This window comes from Parambassis ranga, chromosome 2 (assembly GCF_900634625.1).
Source record: "Parambassis ranga chromosome 2, fParRan2.1, whole genome shotgun sequence".
NCBI classification, from domain to species: Eukaryota; Metazoa; Chordata; class Actinopteri; family Ambassidae; genus Parambassis; species Parambassis ranga.
The window spans coordinates 18737681-18764038 of NC_041023.1; the positions used below are offsets into that span (position 1 = coordinate 18737681).

The window sequence follows — 26358 nt, forward strand, 5'->3', positions numbered from 1 at the left end:
GATACATAAATGACCCATTAACAACAAAATGCACATTTTCCAAATGAGTTTGTCCCTTTAGCATTATTCCAAATGCTAATAATTACGTAACAGTTAAAACGAGAAAAAGAATAGCACCCCCAGTCCTAAGAAAGCTAAACATTTTGGTAGTTGAATGGCTTTATAGTACAAAGTAAGCAGGAAGAAAAATAAATCAATAACAGGATACAGACCAAATAATTTATATAAAAAAAATTAATACAGAGATTATATTTGATTTGTTTTGAAGGAGCCTCCCTGGCCAACTTTCCATCATGAAGCCTTTAAAACATTCTGAATTTAGTTTCTCAGACTGTTCCAACAGATATCACAATTATTCATTTTTACTGGGGAACAAATACAAACAAAAAACCTTTATACACCATAATACTCAAAAATGCATTAATAAGGGGACAGGCTGCTAGTAAATAACAGATTTTCATGATGTATTTTGCTTACACGTCACAGCTTAAGTGGCAATAACTGATTCTAAACACAAATGCAGAGTGCAGAGTATTACTTTGTACAACTTAATAGGATAAATTGTTCAGCATGGAATTAAAGAATATTTTTAAATGTGCTAAAATGAGGCAATTCTATGTATGCAGACAATAACTAAAGCACTCAAATATAGCTATTTTGTAGAGGAAATAAAACAGACTGTTAGCTTAATTAAAAGAAGGATAATTCATTTAAAAACTAACAACATGATATGATCAGCGAGGCAAGTAAAAAATGTACCGTGGCATCTTTATCTGGGAGACGGTGAAGTCACCAGGTTGGTGGGTGTGGAAGTCTGATAGTAGGTGGAATTAGCTAGCAGCAGTGACAAACACAGGTTTGTACTGCCAGTGGATGTAGAAGTAAACTAGGACAGAAACTAGAACCATAGTTTGCCATAATGCTTGCGTTTGTAGTGACCACTGCGTAAAGTGAAATAATGTAATGTTTGCTAACTGTAGTCAGTGTTTTATTTCCTCTTAAAGGACCAAAAAATATGAAGACCTGTTGATAATTCTTTGTAGGACAGTTCAGTGAGCATATTTCACAGCTCAAAGTACTGTAGTAAATGCAACACACGCTGTGTTTGTTTTGCTATTGGCATATTTTTTTTTAATTTTAGGAATTGTGTGTTATTCTTAAGTTACTCTATTTTATAGCACTGCAAACAATATTTTGACCTGATTATGACAAATCATAACAAAGTTTAATTGGTGATAGATGGACAGACAGTTCAGGTTCACACTCACTGTAGGATCCATGTGTGACACACTACATTAACCAGATGATTGAGTGTGATTCATGTTTTAATTACAACCCTAACTCGGTTAGAATGAAATGACTAGTGTGAATGTTAAAAACTCGGATAGAGAGAGGCAGTGAATTCACAGCTTTTGCAGTTCAGTGAGGCAGCTATCAACCTGTACTTATCTGTTTACATTTAACACCCTCAGTATCAATCAGGCAGATGGCAACCTCAAGTGTCTGCAGTGTTTGTGAATCCCCTGCTGATACTCTTGAGTACATATTGCCCATTTGGTATAAAAGTAGAAATATAACACATTATGCAAGAATACTGTAGATGCTAATGTCATGCTCAGAGTCTGATGACTGAATGCTCCCAATACAAAAACATCATGTCACTGATACTGGTTATATCTAAAATGCATATGCACAAAAAGAAAACCAAGGTGGAAATAAATAAAGAACAATCATTTTCATACACCGTTACACAGCTAAAACAATCAAAAGATATGAAGATCACACAACAGAACATTAAATATAACGAAAGGATGAAATCCCGCCCCCTCAATAAATCAATCTTTTTTTTTCTACATATTGTTTTTATAAAATCACATTGACAGGGAAAATAAAATATTTACTGTACAAGAAATGTCACCAAACTGGTAAGGGAGGAGTTCCCGCATGTACAATCCCATGAAAAATTACCCACAATCCCTTTGTCGGTGCTGTTTGAAACAAACTGTTAAAAAACACTTGATTTCAAGTTATTAATAACCAATTCTAATGTTAGGAAAAGCTATAGAAAAATAAAGTACCAGTAATCTCAAGATTAAAAGACCACATGCCATTGTTGTTGTTTTTTCTTCTTCTTAAAATCTCCACACAAACTGGAGAGGAATAAATCCACAAATTCTGTACTTTATTTCCTTTTTCTTTTTTTTATCTTTAAAAACATTTGTCATTCTCTCCAGTAGTAGCTGCTGTTTTGGCAGCAAATAGAACAAGAAGGGGATTGTGGGGAATGCTGGGAGGGTTCTTGTGAATTTTCTGGTGACTCTCCTTCAGGCCAAATGGAGGTTTAGGGTCATGTTCTTACTGAAGCGTGTTCCCTCTGACGAGGTCTGGTGGTTCATGTTGAGGGTAGTGCAAGCTGGGTGTGACGCTGTGTTGCTGAGGTAAAGGGGTGTGATGCAGACACGAGTAAGAAAGGGGCACCTGAGAGGGCTGGTGTGAAGGAAAGATTGGCAGACTAACATAATAAAGAGATGGACAGAGAGACAAAGAAAGAGAGACATTTCATTGTGGAACAAAACTCCACATACACACCATATCATATGTGTAGCCTATATCACATAATTGTTAGATCACAGAGGAAGAACTAAACCACATAAATGTAACAAGGCCATCAAAAATAATCACACAAAAAATGCTAAGAATTATGGTATAGACCAGAGTCAAGGTGATCACTTACCTTAAGTGTGTTGTACTATGGGCTTATCTCTGTTTCCTGGTGCACAACCACTTTGGTAACAGACATATCTGGGTGCTGCTCTTTTGCCTCTTTAATAGCCTGAGCCAAAGCCTGAAGAGTGAACCAGAGAAAATAATCCAGGCATGGTCAAGAGAATTGATTTACTTGATAAACAGTATTGCTATGTGATGAAAATTAGCCTAAAAATGTCAAATATCTGGAACATAGAATAGAATAAGCTTTTATTGACACTGTAACATGCCACATGTACAACGAAATATGCATTTCAGACAGAAATTGATGATAATGCGTAAGTCAACACACGCTGAGCTCTGAAGAAAATGTTATTTGGTATCAAGACAGTAAAAGACTAATCCTCTCCTTTTCTTCATTGGTATTATTTACCTTGTCATGATCAATTTCTGTGTCTCCTGTGATGACAATTCTCTTCTCAATGCGGGTCTCAGAGATTCCTCCCTTCACCGTCTACAGACAGAGACACAAACTATAACTCAAGCTGGAAAAAACATCCTCTCTCACAGTGCACATTAGCAGGACGTCAGAGTTCAAAGACCAACTTGTAATACTGGTGTGGTGCCCCTTCTCTTACAGAGAGTTAAAAAGGTGGATCTTTGCAAAAATTTAGGAAATTGATATATGCTTTACTTTGAAACATGTGAGTAGCATTGGCCATGATGAAACATAAACACTGCTGTGTAAATGTATGCCTGTCAACTGTCAACTGTATCATGAGTGCACAGACCTTGGTTATCTGTGTTGTGGTGGTAGTGCTGATGGTCTCGGAGGTGATGGTCTGGGCACTCAACAGCACTCCAGAGTCCTTCTCTACCAGGCTGTCCACTGGCTGTGGAAAAAACACCTTCTAAGTATTACACAAGAATTTGTTAATACATTTAATCCTATTCAGTTCACTCCAATTGAACTTTTATTTACTGTATATTATTTGATGGTATTGTCAATATCATTTTAAGTGTTTTTTTTTCTTCATCAATCTACTTTTAACATCAAGTGAAAACATGTTATTGATTAAAAACTAAAATCTCTCATTTACAGGCCCCTGGCTGTGGCACAGGTGCATCCCATTATATCTGGTTTTGAGTCAATCTGTGGATAATTGTTTTGATATAATTTAAAGAAGCAAACACTCTGTGTCCAAAATCTGCACTACCCACAAGTCCAGAAAAACCAAGTCACACCCAGGTAAAGAACTGCCAAAGTTTTGAGTGTTCTTGCAGTTATTTCACCCATAACCCAAAATACAATGATAACAGGGGGAGGATCGGAGTTAAAAAAAAAAGGTAATCTGGTCTGATTAGACAAAAATCTTTGGGCAGAACTTAAAGTATTGTCTTGCAATCATGAGTTAGTGGTCACCACCTAAAAGCACCCCATGGTAGCAGCATAATGCAACAAGGGTAATAGTCAAGTACAGAAGTGTCTTTGAAAAAAATCAGTTCAAGACTGACCTGACACCATGGCAACAGTTTGAAACACAACAGGTGTAGGTCTTGTATCAACGGTTGTGTTCATAGTTTTTATGGACAGAATTCCTAGGCACAGTGATCCGGTTTAAAAAGGTGGCTTGTTCTCTCCAGGTTGGAGGAGAGCTCCTGCCCCAAGTGGAGGAGTCTGTGTATCTCAGGGTCTTGTTCACGAGTGAGGGAAGGATGAAACAGCAGGTTGACGAGGGGCTTCTGCAGTAATGCGGTTGATGTACCGGTCTGTTGTGGTGAAGAAGGAGCTGAGCCGAAAGGCAAAGCTCTGAATTAACCAGTCAATCTATGGTCCCACTCTCACCTATGGTCATGAGCTGTGGGTCATGACCAAAAGGACAGAATGTCGGATACAAGTGGCCTAAATGAGTTGCTGGTCCTTCATTCTAAGAGGAGCCAGCTGTTTTGCTTACCCCCTGGGCGCCTCCCTGGGGAAGTTTTCTGGTCATGTCCTATCAGGAGGACCTGAGTAAGACCTAAGACATGATGGAGAGACTGTCTCTCAGCTGGCCTGGGAAGAGCTGAGGAAAGTGTGAAAAGAGAGCAAAGTCTGGGTGTCCCTGCTTAGACTGCTGCCCCTTGCCGCCTGGCCCCGGATAAGTGGTTTGAAAATGGATGGATAGATGGATGAAGTTGCTTTAGGCAATGCCAATGAAACGGACACAGTAAAAAGCAAGAAAAACATCGATAACATAAAAAGATGATAAGTCAAGACACAGACTGAAGGAAAACAAGTCAATGAGATGCAAGTAACATGCACTCGCGGGCAGGCAATCACAAAGGTAGAAAACACTTGAAGACAACATAGAGTACTACAACAAGATGACAGGTGAGCACATAATAAAATAAGACATTCAAAAAACCAATACATGACAACACATGACATAAGGAGCCTTTGAGCACTGCAGTGACCTGAAACATACACACCAGAGTGAACAAGCTCCAACTAAAGCCTAGATCTGCATAATATCTGAGAAGAGGTATGAAGATGTGAGGTCAGCTTCCTCCAAATGGGAAATTATAACATCTGCCAAAGGAGCACAACATTTAATACTATGGTGAATGAGAGATTTTAGTTTCTTGATTAATAACGATGAATACACTCTACAATGAGGGATGCAATTTGTAGTTACTGCATCGTTATCTTAGGATTTGGCACTTATACTTATTTCCTGTTTATTAGCTATCCCTTTAAGTGAAGCAGCAAATCATTGTTATTATCTTTTCAATTATTTCCTCAACAGTACGTATTCAAATTACATACACCATGTTAACAATTTAAAGATCATAGTTTTGTAGTTTGTTACTAGATTTTGGGCTAACTTCCAATTCTACTTGAAAGCAGAGATGGATATTGAAACTGCTTTGTAGAAAGCTGTCATTTTTCTTTTTTTTTAATTATTTTTCCAAATTTTCTTCTCTGCAAATGTTTTGCAATAAATAAATAAATAAAAAAAATAGCGTGCAGTCCCCTGAACTCCCCTCACCTGTGCTGACTCATATGTGATGGTCTTGGTTTCAGTGTGAACTAAAGGGATGTCCTTGTAGGTCACAGTTCCTCTTAGGGAGTTGGTGACATCTGAAATGGTGATTGTCTGGGTCTTTAGCACAGGAGACTGCAAGGATCAGATGAAGAGCAACAAACGGTCTCAGGGCTTTATCAAGAACAAAAATCACATCTTAACCATCATGCATTATTTAAAAAAAGCTCACAGATGTATATGCTGACACTGTGTGTGTGTATAAAACATCTCAAAGGTCCTTTCCACCATTCTGTCTGTGTCAAAATACAATCTGCCAATGTGAGGAGGTAGATGAATGTTTGAAAAAAACTAGCACTGACTGAATCAACACATACGTTGTATGTGTACCTTACAAGAGTTTGAAACGGTAAGATAAAATCTGTTGTGTAGTTCAGAAATCAGATTGTTCAGTGGATGCTCAGCCTAAAAGAAACATCTGACAGCCTCACAAGATTATGTTTAAAATGTATGCTTCCATTATTATTTAAGGTAACAGGAGCTTTATGCCTCCCTGTATTATGCCACTGTATTGTTAGTACAGAGGTTATGACCTGTGTTAACACTGCTGGGCCAGCTTATCACATATATTGGATCTCAAGTAAAATACATAAGATGCTGTGTACATGTAAGTGTTAATGTAATATTCTAAAAAGGGAAACCCTGCAATCCACCTCCTGCATTCAGAAGATGGTCTTGTTGTTGTGACTGATGTCTTGCAAAGTGGGCAGGATAGTGTGTCTTACAGTATTAGTTGGAGTATTATCATGTCCAGTTTTGTTTCAGTTTCCTATTTTTTTTTGGTGCTACAAATGTTATTATTCTATTTTCAGTGTAAACGTCATATATAATTCAAAACAAAATAATTTAATGAACATGTCATTTTCATTTACGGTAAAGATGCAATGATATGACTGTGCAAGGTTTTTTATTGTTAAAACTGTAACAGAGAATATGTATAGCTAACAGGACCATACCAGATTGTAGCTTCTTACTAAGTGGTATGTGTTGTCCATCAGCAGGTCAAAGAAAGGAAACAACACAATAGCAAACAGCATGGAGTAGGACTAACATTTAACTGTACAATGCACAGAGCGAAAAAGGACACACACAACATTAAATATGAAATTGCACATTTAAAAAATGTGTCAAATTAAAGGAAGTTATGAAGACCGATAAGAAAAGATAAAGATAGTGTAGTGTAGTTTTAAAAGTAGGGAGAAGGCTTCAAGCGGTGGTAGTTTCATTTCACCGTTAGCCTGTGACATTTGGCAATCATGCAGTCTGCTCTGTGGTAGATGTCTGAAAGGATTCAGGATTCAATATTGACTCTTGGGCGTGGTGTTGCCTGATATTCATTTTTTCAGGTAAGCCACCAGCCAATCAAAGACCTTCACGAGTACAGATATCAAGGCAACAGGTCACTGTATGCATTTACATGCACATGAGCATTCCAATAGCTGTCTTAGGACTTTAGGACTTCTGATTCTAGCAATAAACTAGCAAAATAAAGTCTCTCCTGATTGAAATATCTTTAATGTTGTAAAATCATCTGATCAAAAAAATGTAACAAAAAACAAAGGAAATAGATGTTGGGAGACACAAACCCCAGCCCAGATGTGCTGTCCCAGCCACCCAGGGTAACTGTAACTATCTGTTGTTTCTGGGGTGGATGACTATTGACCAAATATGCCTTTGGTTTGTGTGGATGTGTTAGGAGTTCATAGGGTTTCAACAGCTGCCATCTCTCATGGTAGCTCATGATCACTTGGACTTTCCCACAGACAGGAGTTAGAGAATGAGGGAGGGAGAGGTTGAAGGGGGATGTCCACGGGTTCTTCTTTCCTGGCTGTGTGAGATGCTTTGGACCTAGTAAGTGCTGACAAGAGAATGCAGCAGCTGCCACGTCCCAGTCTTGTGGTACCTACCTTTTGCCCGTGTTGGTACAGTAATCTTATTCTCAAAGTCATTCCAGCTCAAGTTTCTCTCTGATTGTACTCAATGAAATTGCCATGCAACTGGTCATTGGGCTTGCTATGTGCATTTTTATGTTGTTTTGCCCACAGTCACTACATCAAAACTGCAAACCCCATACACACAATCCTTACAGAGTAGATTAGAACATGAAAATGCAATATATAAAAACAACTCTAAAGTAATTCAAACATGAAAAAAATAGAAACTTCAAGGAAGAGAAGGCTGCCATGTTGGGCTAACACTCACTGCTGCTTTGGATTTTGATGGACATAGAAGATAACACGACAACAAGCAAAATACCGAACTCATGTGCTCCATCATGTGACCTTGACACATTTTGTCTAAAGAGAATGACAGAATGAACAAGCAAAGTGATGGCCAAATGTCAGGCCTGTAAGGAATGTCAGGCTTTACCAAGCCTGATCCTTAACAGGCTAACTTAAACAGTGCAGCATAAAGATGTGTATTTTAATATAACTTAAAGCTAAAACAAACAGATTTCCCTGAGCTGAAAAGCTCTTTTGTGGATATGCCAGCTGGGACTCAGTCAGATCTCAGTCATTTTGGAGCATCCCAAAAGGAAGAATGAGATAAAAAGCACATACTGGTTGTTCTTTCTCTTCATATCTTCAAAGTGAAATTTCAAGGTGTTTACTACTGTTTCTGTTTTCTAAGTATCAAGTTAATTGGATTTTTTTTACACTTGATAGTAGTTGGCCACTTGAGGGCAGCAAAGTCGAATGTCACAGGAGCTCTGCACAAAATTCATGAACACTGATCACTGCAAACCTCTCTACAATAGTGACTCCATCACTGAATTTGAAACGGCTGCCCTGCTAATGTTCCTATGGCGCAGTCGTTGGACAGTCTATGTGTTTTGTTCATTTAAACAAAATACAGCAGCTCCCCTTCAAAGTTTAATAAGACAAATGCAATAAGTATAGTTTAAAAAGACCTATAATGTTATATACCCTTATGTTTACCTGTACTGGTTTAGAAGACCTGCCTAGGACATGAAAATGCCTTCACTATAAACCAGCTGGAACATCTACCTTCCAGGACCCTTAGGCAACAGAACCATCTGCCCATCATCAATCAGATGGACTGCTCTGTGATTGGATTCACCTGCCAGATTCATGTTTCCTGCAGTGTGAGCAGTGATGATTTTTATACGCTATAGCAAACATTCACAGTATCTTTGTGTAAAATCACTCCTAATATAAATTGGTATTTATCTTAGCTCTCCTCATAAACTCAAAGAGGAAAGAGTTAAATGAGCTCTGATGACAACGCCTGTGCCATCGGTAGGCTACATGTTATGTCTGAACATATCTGCTGTAGAGTACTGTGGCACTCTCAGGGTTTTCTATGGCTGCATTCACATTACAAGCCACAGTCAACATTTATGTGACATGACCAGAAGTCAGATATGATTTTGTGGCAACAATGTTTTAATAAGTTTATTAACTACGGTATGAATATTTGAAGATGTCTGAAATCAGCACAATGGTCAAAGAATCCTCACTGTCTAATAAATGATGTTAATAAAAATGTTTACTTTACAAAGCTGTATCCACCACAACCACATAGCTCAGCACAAGAACCAACACATTACAGAGTTATGTTTAGGTCATAAACATACTGTTGCTATTTGCCAAAGGATTATTATGTTTACTGTTGATGGTCCCTTGTTGATTTAAATCCCATATTTTTTTTTACTCTGTCTACACAAAGAGCTCCACAAATGCACACAAACCCTGCTCTATAATTCAGTCAGCTGTTGTTGGTCTGGGTTTTCTGGTGCATGCAGCTAAGGCCCCTGTGAACATATCCTCTGGACACAAAAAAAACTGGTTGGTCATCCATGTTCTTGATGAGATGATGATTCCTTTGAATCACTATGCACTCAGGAATGCTGAAAGTATAAACTTGCATGATGCACATGGCATGTTTTTTTGCTTCTTGTGTTTAGAACTGGTTAATGATAAAAGTTGGGCCTATTTCCTGACACTGAGCCACAGCTCTGTCATACTGCACTTACACAATACAGTCTGCCATCTGCCCATAATTCTGGAGAATATACTGCCCAAAAAATAAGGGGAACACAAACAACACAATGTAACTCCAAGTCAGTCACACTTCTATGAAATCAGCCTGTCCAGTTAGGATCAACACTGATTGTGAATCAGTTTCAGCTGCTGTTGTGCAAATGGAACAGACAACAGGTGGAAATGAGGCAATAATCAAGACAGCCCTATAAAGGAGAGGTTCTGCAGGTGCTGACCACAGACCATTTCTCTGCTCTCATCCTTTCTGCCTGATGTTTTGCTCACTTTTGCATTTTGTCAGTGCTCTCACCCCTAGAGGTAGCATGAGGCGGTGTCTGCAACCCACACAAGCTGCTCAGGTAGTGCAGCTCATCCAGGATGGCACATCAATGAGAGCTGTGGCAAGAAGGTTTGCTGTGTCTGTCAGCACAGTGTCCAGAGCATGAAGGAGATACCAGGAGACAGGCCAGTGCACCAGGAGATGTGGAGGGGGGCCGTAGGGAGGCAACAATCCAGCAGCAGGACCGCTACCTCCTCCTTTGTGCAAGGAGGAACAGGAGGAGCACTGCCAGAGCCCTGCAACATGACCTCCAGCAGGTCACTAATATGCATGTTTCTGCCCAAACTATCAGAAACAGACTCCATGAGGGTGGTGTGAGGGCCCAACGTTCACAAGTGGGGATTGTGCTTACAGCCCAACACCATGCAGGGTGATTGGCATTTGCCAGAGAACACCAATATTGGCAGATTCACCATTGGCGCCCTGTGCTCCTTATGGATGAGAGCAGGTTCACACTGAGCACAGGTTTTCAATGTATTCTACTATGTAATGAATGAAGATTTTCAACTGGAATATTTCATTCATTGAGATCTAGGATGTGTCATTTTAGTGTTCCCTTTATTTTTTGAGCAGTGTATATTTGTTTGACTTGATTCACCAAAATTGTTTGTGTTATTACACAGAATGCGCCTTATGATTTTATCCCAATATGCCAGTGCTGCAACTTCATCTTAACATCATTGGATCATCAATGGATCAATTGTAAATTGATATTTGTTGCACTATGTGTTGCTGTAAAAAGTATAAAACTATAAAAAAAAGGCAATACTGAGTCATTTATTTATTTATTAATTACACTTGGCCCTGATTGTCTGTTCTTACTTGGTCCAATATAAATACATCGTTAATGGTTGTCAGTCACAGCACTCTGCTCAGCTGCATACATTCTTAGTGTGAGAACTTTGCTTGACTAACTATAAATGTTTTTGTCACATAACTAAATGTTGACCGAAGGGCAGTGCTACTAAATTGTGTATGTTCTATGTATATTTTGCAAATTACAAAAAAACACACAATATTTCTACAATAAACCTTTTGAACAGCAGAAAAATGCAAATTCCAGCATACACAGTACACACATATATATGCTACGATCTACAGTGCCAGCAGAATGCTGTTTCATGCAGACTCCCAACATCAATATGTTTGCTTTATCATTTATTCATTCATTTTATGTATGAGAATGTGTAGAAACAAACCTTTTTCTAAAAAAAAATGTTGTTGTGACACCATTTTAGCATATACTGTAAGGCATGATTCTGATAAGCTGATGGGATAAATAAAGGAATTCTAAAATAAATAAAGGAATTCGGGTCTCAATAATGAATGACCACTGACATATTATATTGTAGCAGCCTGTGAAACATACTGTCTAAATATGTTTAATGTTTTGTATGTGTGCAATGCTTCTACTAAATGTGGTTGAAAGCTGAACAGGTGAGTGTGGAACATGCAGATCTAGCTTCACGTTTTATTATTATTATTATACATTATGTATGTATGTAGGCAAGTACACTGCCCATCCCCTGAGTTTTTTTATTTTTTCAGATTTGATATTCAACAACATTTAATTAATCTCCATCATAATTCTTCCTAAAAAATTTACCACTATCCTTCCATGTTTTTTTAAACCATTGTACAGTTGTTAGCTCACTTTAGTCATTTAACTTAGTTTTCTTTGCTTGATGCAGGCCAATAATTTGACCCTTCTGAAACAGTAACCACAACCACAGGGTGTGTATACACACGGTTGAGAATCTACTCACTGCATTGTAGATTCTCAAATAACATGTTGCCAGCTGAAACATATCAATCTCTTTCCGCTGGCTACACACTGGCTACCCCCCCAACCCTCTCAAGTGTTATAAAATTATTTTACTGCTTTGCCTCCCCAGTGTTAAATCAAATGTCAAATGTGCAAACTTGTATATTTACGACTCGCCGTTACCAATAAGACCAAGCGACCAGAAAGTGTCAACTACCAGATGCTGTGATTGCACAGCTCACAATCACAGCAGTGAACAAAAACAAAGCACAAAGATTACACAATCAGAGCCAGCTGACCATGTCAATCATCCTCCGTATCTGTCACATTTGATCATAAGAGTTTCTATGAGTCTATCAATGCAATTTCCCCATTGTGGGACTAATAAAGGTTTCTTGATCTTGATCATGTTTGGCAGAATAACCTCTTAGATGTGCACAGTCAGAGGATTGTTATGTTCAAAATCAGCCAAAACTGTGTTTATGTTATTAGATTATTATTTATTATTATTAAGGTCTGCTACCTTATTAAAATCAGTTAAGAGCGTGAAATGTATAGCGTGTAGCTAGCCTTTGTTAAATCAAGGTTTTTTCCATCAAAAGACAGCCAATCCTACAGTTCTCCTTAAAAAATATGCCACTGTCATTTTTATAAAGAGCCTGATTTAAGGAGCATCACTGACTAAGTGGGAGGGGGGGCTTGGTGAAGATCAGCTGTCACTCGCATGTGTCTTGCCTTTACAGGTTGAACTGAGGTGCGTGGTGGATCATTTTATGAATACAAGAGAGGCTACCACTGCAGTCCATGTAGAGAGACATAAATGGCACTTAAACCGAGCAGTCTCTGGGCTTCTTGGAGAATTGATTGTCCACGGATCTCTTTTTAAATGAAGACCAGCCACAGCATGGTGAGGGTAATTAGCAAAAGCCCTGACAGAAAAAAAGACATCTGGGATTGCCTGGCTGGATACAGCTCACATGGCTCAACAAAGATCCCCTCTTCTGGCTCACCGATAGCCACCTTAAGAGTATGACGATGTGTTTTTTCTTCTTCATACTCCTCCTCACCACTGCCATCTTCATCCACCCACTCAATCTCACTGGCCTTCCCATCTTCCAGTAGGCAGTCATGTTTGTATAGCGTTGCTCCCCCTGGTGCTGGGGAACAACTATTGGCTCTTACCTTGTGTCCAAATACAGACTTCCTCCCTCGCTGTGCTCAGCAGCAGCAGACCAGGAGAGACAGATAATAATGAAAAGACAAGTGGAATATGGTTCAACTGACAGGAGGAGAAAAGGTGGATAGGAAAAGAAAATGAAAGAAGGAAATATGTCTGTGGATGCTCTCATTCATCCAGGTCATATTATATCCAAGAGTTTAAATTGAGGCACTTGGATTTAGCTTTTTCTAAAGCCTGCCTCTTGCTTCTTTAGATCTGCTTCTGTGCCGGTGGGGACTAGAAACAAACAAAATCCCCTCTCTGAACAGAGGAGGAGGGCTGAGACATCAGCTCTCACCTGTCTACAACTGATCCCCAGCTCCTCTTCCTAGGAGGTTTCATTCCAGTTCAGAGTAGCGGTTTTAGGTCGTTAGCCAACTATTTACCAATAATAAGGACTTAGATTATGACGAGTTTCGCTAGGAATCAACCCACAGAGGTCTTAAGCAAATAAAAACATAGAATTCCCACTTGGGGGATTGGCAAAATGTCTTCAGAAAAAGTCCAGTTGCCCCATTTTAAACTCTTGGACAAGGAGGGGAATAGTGAATAGCAGGCTCAGCAAAAGGAAGCTGTGGAGAGCATGGAAGCCATGCAATTAACCTTCTACAACAATTCAAGCTTCAGATGCTGGACAGGCTACTGTCATATATCCCATAATTTCTTCTGTTTTTATAATAACTTAAGTACTCCAATTGAATTGATTATAAAATTGTGTTTTTCTGTCTTTATTGTCTTTTCATCGCCAGTGACAAAAGAATATAATTTCCTCCTAGAACAGCCACTGACATCGGCACAATTGGTTTTCTATTTACAGTGATGAAAGTTTTTATCATCTGCATTAATATAACCAGAAACAGGAGGTTACTGGATACAGTGTTTCCCCTATGTTTACAGCTCTGGCTAGCTTAGTGTAGTGTAGTCGATGGGGTTCAGTCTATCCAACAAGCATGTCATGAGCAACAGTGAGTAAAACGACACACGCTCTCTATCCGCTGGTGGGAGTGTGCTCACCTGTATGTTCGCACATAGTGTGTTTGTGTGCGCATGTGTCTGAGTCAGACTCAGACACATGTATTTGGTACAGGAACAGTATTTGGTGCCCAGTGATCAGTCTGTCATCAGTCATCAGTAAGTCAGCAATTGAGAGACTATTTTGATGCCTGTAAGTGACAAAAGTGATCTAATCGCACTGCACCTTTGACAAAGCAGCACCAGGTGAGAAGAAAGGAAAGGAAGAGGTGCAGAGGAGCGATGGGCATAGGAATGCACGAATGTGGGAATTTAACTAGCAGGCGATGATGCAACTAATGGCTATTTTTACCATTTTAAGTTTTTCATTGTATGTGTCAGCACAATTCAGGTGTTAGTAAAACTATCATATGCGCTTTCAGCAAAAAAAAAGTGCTGTGGCTAGATTTGTTAGAGAGGGAAAGGATCGTATCTGAGACTGAAACCGTCTTCAACTCGTGGGTAGCAGAGAGCAGAAGGCCTGATGCAAACACTAGAGGTCAATGGATTGAATGTCTTTTTGTGAACACACAGGATCGAATGGCTGAAGGTGTGGGGTAGATGATGGGATGGATGGGGATTTGACTAGGGAGGTAAGCCCAGTCTTCACAGGGAGACATAGAAAAACACACAAAAGACATGAAGACATCCAGGAGGGGTAGATACAGGAAGAAGAATTTGAGGGTGAGACAAAAGTCCTGTGCCTCAAAAATCATTGGTGTTTATCTACTGTTCCTGTGCTCTGTAGCTCCAAGTGTTACTGTTCATAGTACTATGAATCATGCAAATACATTCTTAGTGTTAAACCTGTCATGCAGTTAATTGGCAGATTGAGCAGGTTAACAAAGCTTGCAGGTGGAAGGCAGTGGTAACAAAACGGACACCAATATGCTTCAAACCTAGCAGTGAAAGATAAAGAAAAGACGAGTGAAGCCTACTCCCAAAGCACCAAGACTGAGCCAAAAATCATAGAACGAAGCAAAGACAAGTGAGAAGCCAAGACAATGGCTACATAGAAATACTCTACTGTAGCACTGCACTCAGTTTCACTCCGGAGGAAGAGCAAAAGGACCAACAGCAGCACGCAATATTTTGAAAAGAGCAAGTGAGTGGCATCGAACAGCTACACCAGGCAACATCTGCAAAGCTCTGGTTAAGTACACCTGCTGTGACATGTCGGGCTCCAACTGATCCCTGTAAGAGGATGAGTTCTAAAATTCTTCTGTAATATTGCCAGCTTTTACATTATAAATGAGGTTTATCACATGTATGCAGGCTTAAGTGCACATTATTCCCCAGTATGTTTCAGGATCCTCACGGTACCTTGTGTAGTCTATTCAAACGTTCCTGAGAATACTGAGGGTTCCCAGCTAGATCTCTTTTTGACAAAGATTCTATATCTTAAAGGGGGAAAAATTACCTTTTCCCATCATCATATTTATGATTGATCAGCACCAGCATTAGACAGCAGATTGATTATTGAAAAGCAAAGTATCCAGGGATAAAATTCCTGTTTCAATACAGTGAGCAAATTATTCAAACATTTTTTGTATATATATATATATATATATATTAAGTTAAATATCATAGGTACCGAATACCTAATGAATATTTAATTATTTTTTGGGCAAACTGGTTTGAAGCATGCTGATTTTTTTTGCAGCCAAGCACAGTATGGTGAAGCTGATTGGCCAGTGCCATAGCATTTAGGTGCCACTCCTATTCTTACAGAAAAATACTGGATAACATCTGCCAGAAAGCACAAGCTCATATAACATTGACCGTAACTCAAACACACCCCATGCTGCACACCCACACACCCACACACACATACTACTTTATTTCAGCAAATGTAAAGAAATCCTAAAGTGTCTCTATGACTGCAGTTACAGTCATGCTAAGCAGTGGAATGACATGGAGAAAATCAACACCACCACCAAGTGGAGCATCAGTGTTCTGCTCTACATTTTCTACATCTACTGTTTGACAGTAATTTATCACATTCCTCAACATGTATGTGACCATATTTAACTGCACATCTTGTTAAAATGATTAATTCAGACAAGCCATCTATTATTCTCAACATTGACATTAGTGAGTATGGTACAACTCCTCTAACATGTAGAGACTTGTGTTTGTGATGGTTGCTGTTGTGCATTCTACTGGCTAAATGCCTGACTGAAACCCAGTACAAGCTGTCCGTGCCACAGAATTTACTCTCCCTTGGAGATGGTGTGCAGGGTGGAGCAGCTCTTTCACACACATGCACTACAGCAGCAGCATGTGTCAGTATGTGTGTGTGTGATGAAATTAAACATACAAAAGTATAGTTACACTTAAATCACACTTATGCTGACAATGCTTGTCATAAGTCGAAGCACATGGCAATAAAGTAAACGTAGCCTCCTCTACAATGGGAGAGATAGGCCTTAACTTCAAAAGAGGTAAGCTAATTTGTATAATGTTTGTTATGTTTACATTGGTATGTTTTATCAGATGGAGGGCAAAACCAGCTACATCTGCTACAATAAACATATATCGGCCATCAGCTGCCCTGATTTCTAAAAATCTGCATCGGCCATAGAAAAATCCATGTCGCTCAAATTTTATTTTCTATTTTTGTATTTTAAAGCTTCAGTGCAGAACATTTTATAGATCCAAGCTAAGCTCTGCTAAATGAGTTTACATGATGCTGATAAAGCCCAACAGTGAGTTTTAAATCTGTGGTGCCATTCCTCTGCCATGGTGGCAAAAACTGGGTGGGGTAAACAAGTATGTATGTATGGCAGAGTGGCTGACTGTGCCCACATTTTCTCTTGTTAAAGGAGAGTTGTTCCTTGCCACTGTCACTTAAACTGTTAGCTGAGGGGTTAGGCATTCAAGTTCTGTAAAAGCATCTATTTATACAATTTATACAGCAAAACACCTTAATATCAAAGCTTGCTGAGACATGAGACTGATCTGAGGCATGTTCACCTACATACATATGTGTCAACAGGGTGTAAATAATACATTAACTGCTAGAGGGTGGAGACCAAAGTTCTGCACTGTAGCTTTAATGTCAGATCCCCTAAATCATTGTAGATTTATACCTGCATCTCCTAGAGCTAGACTATAAAGGGATGCGTTTCCTTTTTTTAACTCTACTTATAAATGTAATAAAATATAACACTGGGTGCCCCTGTTGAGGCATTTCTTGTCCTGATCACAAGACTTACCGCTGGTTGCATCCGATCATTGATGTTCATGCGGAAAGGCGAGTTGGTGGAGAGACGTTTGTCCCACTCACTGGGCTGAGGATCTGGGACTGACTCCATGAAGCTTCTCTTAAGCTCACTGATGCTCGTGTGATGACGCATGATCTCAGTTTGGGTCTTATCCACATCCTTTAAAAAGAATATTAAAGTCAGAAAAGATGAGCAGAAGCAGTATGAGAGGCAATAAAACCATTAAAATAAAAACCATTAAGATATGAAAAGAAGAAGCAAGGGTTGAAATGATGAAATGCAGTTTGAATTGAGCCTGCCTATTCTCAGTTGTTATGGTATTAGGGTGAATATTGTGGATCTTTTCCCACACAAACCACCCTGCAAGGAGTCCATATTTTAGAAATTAGAAGCCACTAAGTTTTAGTGTTTTGTTCTAGTCAGCTGTTCAATAAAAGCACCTCCTTTATCAGTTACTGCCTTGTTTCTTATGCAGCCAGTCACATCATAGAGGGAAATCTGATCATAAACTGTAATTTTATTCTATGTATATGTCATATCTGTATGTTGATAACGTGTTAGATATATGTACACATGTTAATAATACTCCTGTTCACCTCATATTTCCTCAACTTTTATATCCATCCCTGTTACTGAGAGCAATGTAAAACCATCTGATTTACTCTGCAATGTCCTAAACAGAGGTAATTTACAGTTTTATCTTTTATCTGACTTGAAGTGTGCTGAAAATGGACCTTGCAGAACATACTGGCAACTCCCTAATGAAACATGTCACTCTGGTCCAACAAGTCTGTAAATTTGTCACGTCCCTAATGCTTTTTGAAAAAGGTGCCAAAAGTCAACTGAAAGCTCAACAATGTTGAGAAATAGTTAATATAAAATTAGTATTTAAAATTTTTAAGGCAGGTGAAATTCAGAAAAGGCACACAGATAAGTACAAAACAGATGCATGATGTGATGGACATATTTGGACAAGTAATCATTTGGATCCAATAAAGGATCAAATGATTGAAACGTGAAAAAAGCAGGAACACAACGATCATAAGCTGCAAAGCACACGAAAGAGTCAAGCTAATAATTCTTTTAAATCCATTGAGAGTCCTCCAGGTGAGAAGTTCTGTGTCTATTACTTTCACACAGCAGACTTATCATTAGACATTTTATTATTAGTCACCATTTTAATAAGTTTATGGTTTGGGTTACTAGATCAGATATTTTCACAACGTTACATAACAAAAATGTCCTCTGCTTATTCACTCAACCACTGAAGACCGGTGATGTAAACATCAGATATTTACAGTCACAAACCACTGATGTTTTTCTGGTGAAGGTGGTTCTCGATGTCAGAGGTGTGAATGCGTATGATTTTATGTTGTGAGAGATTCCTACAAAATACCAGAATTAATGGTTTGAGTGCATCACCATAATTAATAGAATTGCTTGTCCAAAAACACTCACTAAAACCAAATAAGAACTGACTTTTTCCTAAATATAATGTACAGACACATAAAGAGAGATGTCACATAACCTGCAAGCTCAAGTTTTACTTTTTTACTTTACTCTCAGTGGCATGGGCACTGAGAAATGTCGCCTAATGTTCTCACCTAATGAGAACAATAACAGCAAAGTCCACAGTTTGTTAGTGACATCAGTGAGTCATACATATGGTTGGGATGGCGTTTTGCAGAGTCAAAGCAGGAAAAGCAAAGCATAGTTATTAACAGTAATAATACTGCATATATGAGCCAGTTTTAGCGCTATAGGGATATTGTGCTTATCCCCTGTCATGGCTTGCCGGGATTCATTCTTGATGGTATGTTTAAGGCATTTCCTGCTTTGCCAAAGGGTTTATATGAACATGGTCAATAAAAGAGATACAGCCATTGTAAAAATGTAATATTAGTATGTAATAGTAGTAGTATTTCCTTCATTTTGAGACCTGCTAAGGCCTAGATCCTTTTTATTATGTCCTAATACATAAAACCATCAAAGGGTGTACTTATTTTTTACTGTGACTGTATGAGTCATGAAATTAAACTCAGAAAGTGCAGACAATGACAAAGTGAAGTGCAGCTACTTGCATGAGAATCACAGAGAAAAATGGTGCATGCCAGCCCTTTAGGGTTAAGCTAAAGCAAAGCAAGAAAGAGGTAACAGGTGTCAAAGAAAAAAATAATTTTTACATAATGTTCATGCAGGCAAACAAATATAATAATAATAATTTTAAAAAAAATGGCGGCAAACAACCAGAAGAGACATTCAAAGGCTGAAAATACAAACCTCCAACATTAAATTGCTATGTCTGATATAAATAGTTTCACCCTCGAGTTTCTTTGCTCTTTTCTGTAAAAAAAAATGAGGAAAGGGAAAGCTGGTTGGAAATAATCCAGAGAGATCTGAATTTCATTTACACTGGTGTCCAGCAGCACTGAACTTGGCATGGTATGAATCACAAAACAGAAAAGAGCTGTAGTGCTTTTGGGAACACGGTGCAAGTTATAGCTGCCAGTATGCCGGCACAGTGTGGGAATGATAAGGAGCACACATGCACCAGTCCATGTCCAGAAGCCAGGCAGACGCACATTCAGCGATCACATGCTGTGCATGCAAAGGAGCGGCACTGCCTGTCAGCTCGATAACTTCTACAACTTGTAAATAAATAATAAACAAAAAACATTTATTTAACATTATTTGAACATGTCAGTGTTCTGGATTGATGTAAATTATTGACGAGTATTGAGAGTTTTTGCACACCTCAACTGTCACCAGAGGAACTGGAGTGCTACTGACTTACAGCATTATATCAAAATACTAAGTTTACAAGTGTAGCATAGGTAATGCTACCAAACATTACCATATACTCTATTTTTGGAAACTTAAAAAAAACAAACAAGGGCAGGCTGCTTTCTCCATAATGCTGTTTATCCATCTATCTTCTGAACCCATTTTGTCCTGTAGGGTCATGGGAGCTGAAGCCAATGCTGTTTATTTATTCTGATTTTACATTTCATTAGCATAGACATCCCTGGTCAGCTGAACGAGCTGTTCCTAATGCAGCATGCTCTGTGTTTTTACCATAGTATCTGCGACGAAAGCATAAGTGGCACAACCCTCTTCTGGAAAGTGGATGTAGTCAGCAGCTCAGTTGCATTTAAAGCTACAGACAATGACAGTCTCACAATGTGCTATTGATTGAGTGAAAGCTCATTCTGAAACACTACCATGCCAAAAGGTGTAGTTGCATAAAATAAAAGAGCTGCAAGAAATGACAGGGACCAAACACATTTGATCCAACAGACAGAAAGTCCCTGTACAAACCTTCACAGAAAGATAAACAGCCAGAAACGGTAAAACAATAAAGAGATTAAAGCACTGTGTTCATTTGCAATATAAAATAACATAAAAAGCCTCCTGATGTGCAACTGATGTAGGGATGGAAATTCAGCAACCCAGACACATGCTAACCTTCCTCCCTCGCACCATCTCCGTCTTTTTGTCCTGTAGTGAGAGCTGCTCTCCATCAGAGGAAAGACAGGAAAAGATCTCATTTCTATCTGAACAACACATCATTTTGAATACAGTAAAAATACTCCTTATTCACTAGTTTACTTGAAATACTCTTGCTTTAGTATCCCTGCCTGTAGTAGTTAATTGTTGGCAAGACCGCTAAACAAACTTAGCAAAAGATGTGGGCAATCTCATGTTTTAATATTAATATAATAATGTTGAGGTTTCACATATTAAATTAGTTGGATTTGTCAAAAGGTGATAACTAACTACATTTTTTAGGTTGTTTTGCATTTGAGTTTCAATTTCATCATATATGTGGCTCTTAATAACCTAAAAAACAGTATTTCTTTTTCTTTATTTTTTAAAATTTCTTACTATGTGGATTCAAACATTTCAACTTTTGCATTTTCACATACAACTGGGTTAACTTCAGGTGTAGTAGGTTCAGTCTGATCATGCACCAAGCAGACAAACCTGGTTCTTTGTCTGCCTTTCCCCATTGGTGAGGGCCATGGAGGGGGAGTGCCTCCTCTCTCTCCTGTCCACTGTCTGGTAGCACAGACACATATTGAGGCAAAAACATGGCTGCAATTTTTATAGGCATAATAAAATTGCTTTCCTTCTTGTCAAAATTTTTACCTTTTATTGCAATTTGCGTACAATAAAAGCACTGACATATCTCTGGAGTACCTCACAAATTTTATTTGACTGACTAAATAGCTCTCTGGTGTTACCACTAATTTCTAACAATGTTTCACTTTCTCTTCAATGATGAATGAAGTATTTTAGAAGAGTACTACCTTGATTTCTGGGGTGACCTGCGGTTTGGGGCTGTGGCTCTTAGTGCGCTCAGCTCGCTGACTTTCCCCCTTTAATCCTGCCTTCCTGTCTGCGGTGCGGTGACCTTTGGGGGTGGAGCCATCACGGTGGGCAGAGCAAGGCAGGGTGGGAAGTAAGGGAGATGGGGTTGCATCCCCGGGAGACACTGGTGACATAACAGGGGCGCTGACCGGACGAGTGGATTTGCTGTCAGGAGTGGAAGCCATTGCTGGAGTGGACAGAGAGAGACGCATAGATAATTCTGTTGCTGTCTGATAATGCTGCATTTATGTATTAAACTTAAAAAACAGCTGGAAGCAGCAGACAACAGCAACTCATGTTTAGTCAACATCAACTGCCTTGACAGAGAACAACACTGTTGTCACGGCAGTGGGTGCTTTTTCCCTAGTGAAAGCGCACCAATTTAGTAGAACACAGTAAAATAGTGTGTGTGAGTGACATACCTCCATCCAGACTGCGTGAGTTCCTTTTGCTGGAGGAGCGTTGGAACAGAGGAGCTGGTCTGTCAATCAGAGAGCTTGCCTGTCTGGTCTGAGCCTGAGTCCGCCCACTGTACCGAAACTTAGAGCCCAGTGCTAAGAACTTCCTCGGAGTGGTGACCATCTCAGAGGAGGTCAGCCTGCACACAAAGAATACAGGTATTGATCTGCTGATCTGAGGCTGGATCAGGAAGATAGCAAGGAAGAGGAGGAACAACACCCAACCTGAAAAAGGTGTGATGTTCTACACACACTTTCCACAGCTTCTTGGCTGCCTTGTAATTGGGTAGTTTGAAGCCAATTGCACTTTCGTACTGTTCCACCTGATTGTGAAAAAGTAAAGGCACAACAAAGGTCAGAAAGTCAATGGAAACGAACTGTTTTTTTCTTTATTTGTTAGAGTAAGGTCAGTGTTAAACATTGTGTTAAACCAACTATCATATAGGTGTGTACCTCAGATGGTCTTATCTTTATGAAGAAGCTGCTGCGCTTGTATGACACCTTCAAGACTTTGGGCCAGGGAAAACGGTTGATCCTCAGTTTATCTTTATAAACCATCAAACCACTGGAACAAACCCCCAGCATGATGTCCACACCATCAAGATCCTGACAGAGAAATCCAGAATGACAGAAAGGCCTCAATTAACCATTGACAAAAGCTGCAGATTAAAAAAGCTAAGAGTGATTGTTAACAATCAGTTTAGTCTTAGCTTTTTTAGTAAAGAAAAGCTCCTTTATAAGTGACAAGTGAACTAAAACTCCAAATAGGTTTTTACAGTTACTGTTATTGTACAATACAATACAATACTTGATGTGTTTTTTCAAACATGTTTATATAATTTGAAGGTGTACTCCCCACTATCATCCACAGGAGGGCACTATAATCTTGAATATATTCCTCCTTTAATAAGTATTCAAAATCCCTACTCTGACCCAATTTTTGATAATTGAAAAAAAAAATCTGAGTCATAAGGTCTTCCAGCTGTTTGGCCAAGTAATGTCATCACATTAAAAACACATGGGCATGTTGTCATACATCACATTCAGAACCACATTAACTATATTTTTATTTAATACTATTTATTTATTACTTAATATTTAATCACTTATTCAAGGGACAGCTGACCAGCAGAACACTGCAGATGAAGTGATCTCCCATGCTCACCTTGGCCTGGTGGAGGTCCACTCCATACATGGAGAGCTTCTTTGCATTCTCCAGGAACATCAGGTCAGATTGGGCTGGACTCATTGACCTGCATACAAATACGCATTGCTTAAAACTGCACATGGATCAAAGTTCATATGCACACCTGCTGATTCAAGGATTTTTTAAATTGTAACTACTTTCATAGAACAATACTGAACTTAATGGGTTTGAGGAAAATCAGTGCAGTGTTAATATACATGTATTCATTATGATTACAAAACTCTAGACCCATCCAAGGACCTGAGACCAAACCCAAAACCTTTCTCTTCAGCCTTGCCTGAGAATTGCTTTTCAGCATTATTCATCTTTAACTGTTGTCGAACCTCATTGATACCTTAACTTAGCTTATAAATTAAAAGCTTGTAGTCTAACCTGTATGTGTGGTGCAGCTCCATCATTTTATCCTCCAGCTCTTTGGTCTGACCCTGGACCATCTTCAAGTCCTTAACATATTCATTGCCATGTACCTCAGGGTCATACTCGCCCAGCTCTGACTGTAGGGCATAGGATCCTAGAAGAGCCAGGGTGACAAAGGAACAGGGAAGGCGGCCCTGCAGAATGTCCTTCCGCAGCTGCAGACACAGGTAGTACCTACACAAGACAACCAGCATTTACTTTGTTACTCGAATGTTTCTGCTAGACTTTATGTTTCTTCTGACACACACACACACACACACATTAGTGATGTTCACCCGGCTTAAAAAGGGTTAAAAACAACATTTGCACCTCTTCCTTATTACAACAACGTGAAATGGAAGGCATTTACTTACTGTATTGGTAAAAGGAAAGTCTAATTCTTATCATTTCAGGCACAGCTTGATTCAGGGTTCCTACACATTTCTTATTTAAAATTTCCAGATCCAAATTAAATGGACATCAGACCTTATTTGATATTAAATGCAATTATGTGGATGTTTATTATGTAAATAAATGTTTAAAACCCCAATTATTATCATATGCAAGTAAGTTTACAAGCAAGAAAACTAACAGGTTACCCTTGTACACATGTCTTGTACACATGTCTACATCTGAATTGTGAGTTACAGTGATAATTCAGTTGAATGAGGCTAATGCATATGATCAAGTTATCACTGTGCACGCGCAATTGACAGAATGATCCTTGTGTGTGTGAGCATCCAAGTAAAATTTGGAAACTGAACTATAGATATTTCTAGTTTTTTGTACATATTTGTTTAGACCAGGGATTTATTGCAGTCAAATGCTATACTTTTTCATACTGCTTATAAAAACTAAATTATAGATCCAATGTAAAACAAATGAATGAATGAATAACAGAAGATATTCTGCTCATACTTTATTTTTTTTAACAGGAATAGAATTATATGTAGTGACAAAAATGCTTGAAAACCATGGTTTTACCTGGTTATGTCTTCTGACAGCTGGGCTGGGTCCGGTGGATAGAATTTCACATTGAATGTGAAATTATAGTTAACACCTTCAGGAAGAAAAGAAGCAAGTGATAATTATATATTAAAGGGCGTTTGGAACAGAAAAAGAGGTGGATTTGTGAGCTTACCTTGTACCTGTCTGCGGATCTCCTTGGTCAGGTCCATCCAAGTCTGATCGAGAGAATGAAGGGAATAGGATCATCATTTAGCATATTTATAAACATTTAGCTGTGTTCTTCTTGTCTTTAAGAAAGATTGAGCTAGTGATTGTAAATTCATTTGGGATTAGATAGTAAAAGTTGACCATTTGAATGTTAGCGAACCTTCATGGTCGGTGTCTCCCAGATGGCCAGGCCATAGTAGTCTTTCTCCAGGAGGTTGAGGTGGTCACACACCCCCATAAACAGGTCTTGGCCTTTAGCATGTTTCTAACACACACACAAAGGGCACAAAACAAGAGTAATAAAATATAAACCTGCTATGCACTTCCTTTTCATTGAATAAGCCGAACATGAGCAGACAGCAAGAACAGTGTAGAAGCTCTGAAAGAGCAGTAACCTCAACCAAAGGACTGCAGCAGGGACTCAGAAGAAAAGAAAAGGTTGGCTCTGGATTGACTGGGGCCACTGTGGCCTTTCTTTTCAATATAGCTTTGTCTACTGGCTGGCTATTTGTGTAAATAGTTTTTCTAGCAGGATGGTTAGAAAATTCCACACAGAGTGCACAGACCAAGGAGTAGCTAAGAACTGTGTAAAGTCCTAGTATGGGTATGCATAAACAATTGCATGAACTCATTGAGCATTAACCAACAGTATACAGTAACTTGCATGATATATAAAAAAGCGAAAAGATGCTCTTACTTCTAACTCACACTCAAACAGAGTGTCATCCAGCAGGGTGACTTTGACCTGCATAGTCTTGGGTCGACGTGGAGCTCTGGGAGCTTTGGCCTCGTCCTCTGTTGTCTTTTCCTCCTTTTCTCCCTTACTCTCTCTATCAGGGCCAGACTCCTCTTTCTCCTCTTTCTCCTCCTTCTCCTCTTTCTCATCTTCCTCTTCCTGCTCCTCCTCCTTCTTCTCCTTGTCCTGTTCCTTCTCCAGGGCAACCTCCTCTCCTTTCTCCTCGTTCTCCTTTTCCTCCACAGCTCCTTTCTTCTCTACCTGGACACACTGAGAAGAGATCCCTTTTAATGATGACGAGTTAACACTTTCCTAATAATCTGCAACTTTCTGACAGTTGACTCACAGCAGGCACATGAATGTGTTTACAATAAGGTTACTCGCCAAGTGGCATGGGAGGCATTGTGAAAAATCACATTCATAAATGTATGTACTCAGACCCTTTGTGTTGTTGTTTACCATAGGGCTATGCTTCAAGGAACAGTTCCATTTCAAAATGATTGATGCCCCTCTGCTTCTAACTGATGTACCAGTTGATTTGTTTTTCATAGAACAATCCGGAAAGCTGCACTTAGAGACTGTTTACAAAGAACCAGCATGTTAAGAAAAACACTTGTCAGCAGGGACTATGACACAGACTATGTATTTTGCTGTTGTCA

General features: G+C 39.1%; 1 protein-coding gene across 1 annotated transcript; it reads right to left on the reverse strand.

The window, feature by feature from the left end:
- Nucleotides 1–1824: 1824 nt before the first annotated feature.
- epb41a (erythrocyte membrane protein band 4.1a) lies at nt 1825–25813 on the reverse strand. Its single transcript, XM_028432900.1, has 19 exons — nt 25661–25813; nt 25124–25228; nt 24929–24971; nt 24772–24847; nt 23764–23982; nt 23350–23437; nt 22638–22790; nt 22410–22507; nt 22149–22324; nt 21666–21913; nt 21340–21414; nt 20821–20865; nt 19636–19698; nt 17338–17514; nt 5736–5864; nt 3498–3599; nt 3140–3220; nt 2735–2845; nt 1825–2512 (listed from the first exon to the last, which is right to left on the reverse strand). Exons 1-18 carry the CDS (start codon nt 25712–25714, stop codon nt 2750–2752), a joined length of 2028 nt encoding a protein of 675 aa, XP_028288701.1. The 5' UTR covers nt 25715–25813; the 3' UTR covers nt 1825–2512; nt 2735–2749.
- Between the last annotated feature and the right edge of the window lie 545 nt (nt 25814–26358).

Excerpts from the sequence above, each read along its gene's own strand:
- epb41a (XM_028432900.1), bottom strand. The coding sequence starts at position 25,714 with ATGCAGGTCAAAGTCACCCTGCTGGATGACACTCTGTTTGAGTGTGAG. Across the intron at positions 19,699-20,820 it reads AGATGGTGCGAGGGAGGAAG|AAAAGAGCAAAGAAACTCGA; the intron begins GTTAGCATGTGT and ends TTTTTTTTACAG. Across the intron at positions 3,600-5,735 it reads TCACATATGAGTCAGCACAG|CCAGTGGACAGCCTGGTAGA; the intron begins GTGAGGGGAGTT and ends TTTTTTCCACAG.